This window comes from Nicotiana tabacum, chromosome 20 (genome assembly GCF_000715075.1).
Source record: "Nicotiana tabacum cultivar K326 chromosome 20, ASM71507v2, whole genome shotgun sequence".
In the NCBI taxonomy this organism is placed as follows: Eukaryota; Viridiplantae; Streptophyta; class Magnoliopsida; order Solanales; family Solanaceae; genus Nicotiana; species Nicotiana tabacum.
This window is the reverse complement of record NC_134099.1, coordinates 6,682,291-6,683,472: the sequence shown is the minus strand read 5'-3', so window position 1 is coordinate 6,683,472 and position 1,182 is coordinate 6,682,291. Positions and strand designations below refer to the sequence as shown.

The 1,182-nt window shown below is 33.0% G+C and overlaps 1 protein-coding gene across 1 annotated transcript; it reads left to right on the top strand.

Annotated features, from left to right (window-relative positions):
• Nucleotides 1-262: 262 nt before the first annotated feature.
• On the top strand, nucleotides 263-733 carry LOC142174214 (uncharacterized). Its single transcript, XM_075240010.1, has one exon. It carries the CDS (start codon nucleotides 263-265, stop codon nucleotides 731-733), a length of 471 nt encoding a protein of 156 aa, XP_075096111.1.
• The last annotated feature ends 449 nt before the right edge of the window (nucleotides 734-1,182 follow it).

Below are 1,182 nucleotides of genomic sequence, written 5' to 3'. Positions count from 1 at the left end.
TTGCGTAACTTTATTTATTTATTCTCATCGATTGTTCATATACTTGGAGTTCTTGCAAATGAGGGTTCAAATTATCAGGAGAAAGCATTAGCCAAAAGTCTAGTGGAAGATATAAGATCTTATGAGTTCATTTATATATTACATTTGATGTTAAAACTATTGGCAATTACATATGATTTGAATATGGCCCTTCAAAAAAAAAGATCAAGATATTGTTATTGCAATGAAACTTGTTGATTTCACATAGAGGCAATTGCAAACAATGAGAGAATCTAAATGGAATTCTATGATAGAAGATGCCTATTCATTTTGTGATAAGAATGGTATTGTAATCCCAAAAATGGATGAGAAGTATGCACTTGGAAAGTCGAAGCGTAAAAGCTTAACTGTTACATATTTTTATCGTTTGTACGTAGAGGTTTTTTGTGCTGCTATTGATTTGCAATTTTCGGAGCTTAACAGTCGTTTTAGTGAAGTGAATACTTCTCTGCTTCTTGGTATGGCTAGTTTGAGTCCCGATGATTCTTTTATGAATTATGATAAAAACAAGATTATGAAACTTGCTACATATTATCCAAATGAGTTCACTGCTTCTAAGCTTGAAGATCTTAGTTATGAGCTTGACAACTATATTGACTATGTGCGAGAAGTGGGCAAGGCATTCTCTAACTTGAAAGGGCTTGGTGGTCTGTTGAAGACATTGGTTAAAACCAGGCGTGGAGCTACGTACTAATTTTAGGTGCTTCGGCACCCATTAAATTTTACACAGTATAAGTATAATTATATAAGAAATTTGAGGCATCTGATATAAAAGGAAAAGAAAGCACCTACCAAACAAAAAATTAAGTAGTTACTACACATTAAGAAAAATTAAGCATCCACGAACATAAAATTCTGAATCCGCCACTGGTTAAAACAAATATTCACAAGACATGAGGACTTGTTTATTTGCTTGTCAACCTGAGTTTGATGTTACCTGTGGCTACTGCAACGGTTGAAAGAGCTTTTTCTTCAATGAAGTTTATTCAAAATGATTTGCGAAACAGGATTGGTGATGACTTTTTGAATGATTGTTTAGTTTGTTTTATAGAGGATGAAACATTTGAAAGTGTATCTAATGATGCGATCATTGATTGTTTTCAAAACATGACAACTCATCGAGTGCAATTGAAATGATAATGT

Excerpts from the sequence above, each read along its gene's own strand:
- LOC142174214 (XM_075240010.1), top strand. The coding sequence starts at position 263 with ATGAGAGAATCTAAATGGAATTCTATGATAGAAGATGCCTATTCATTT.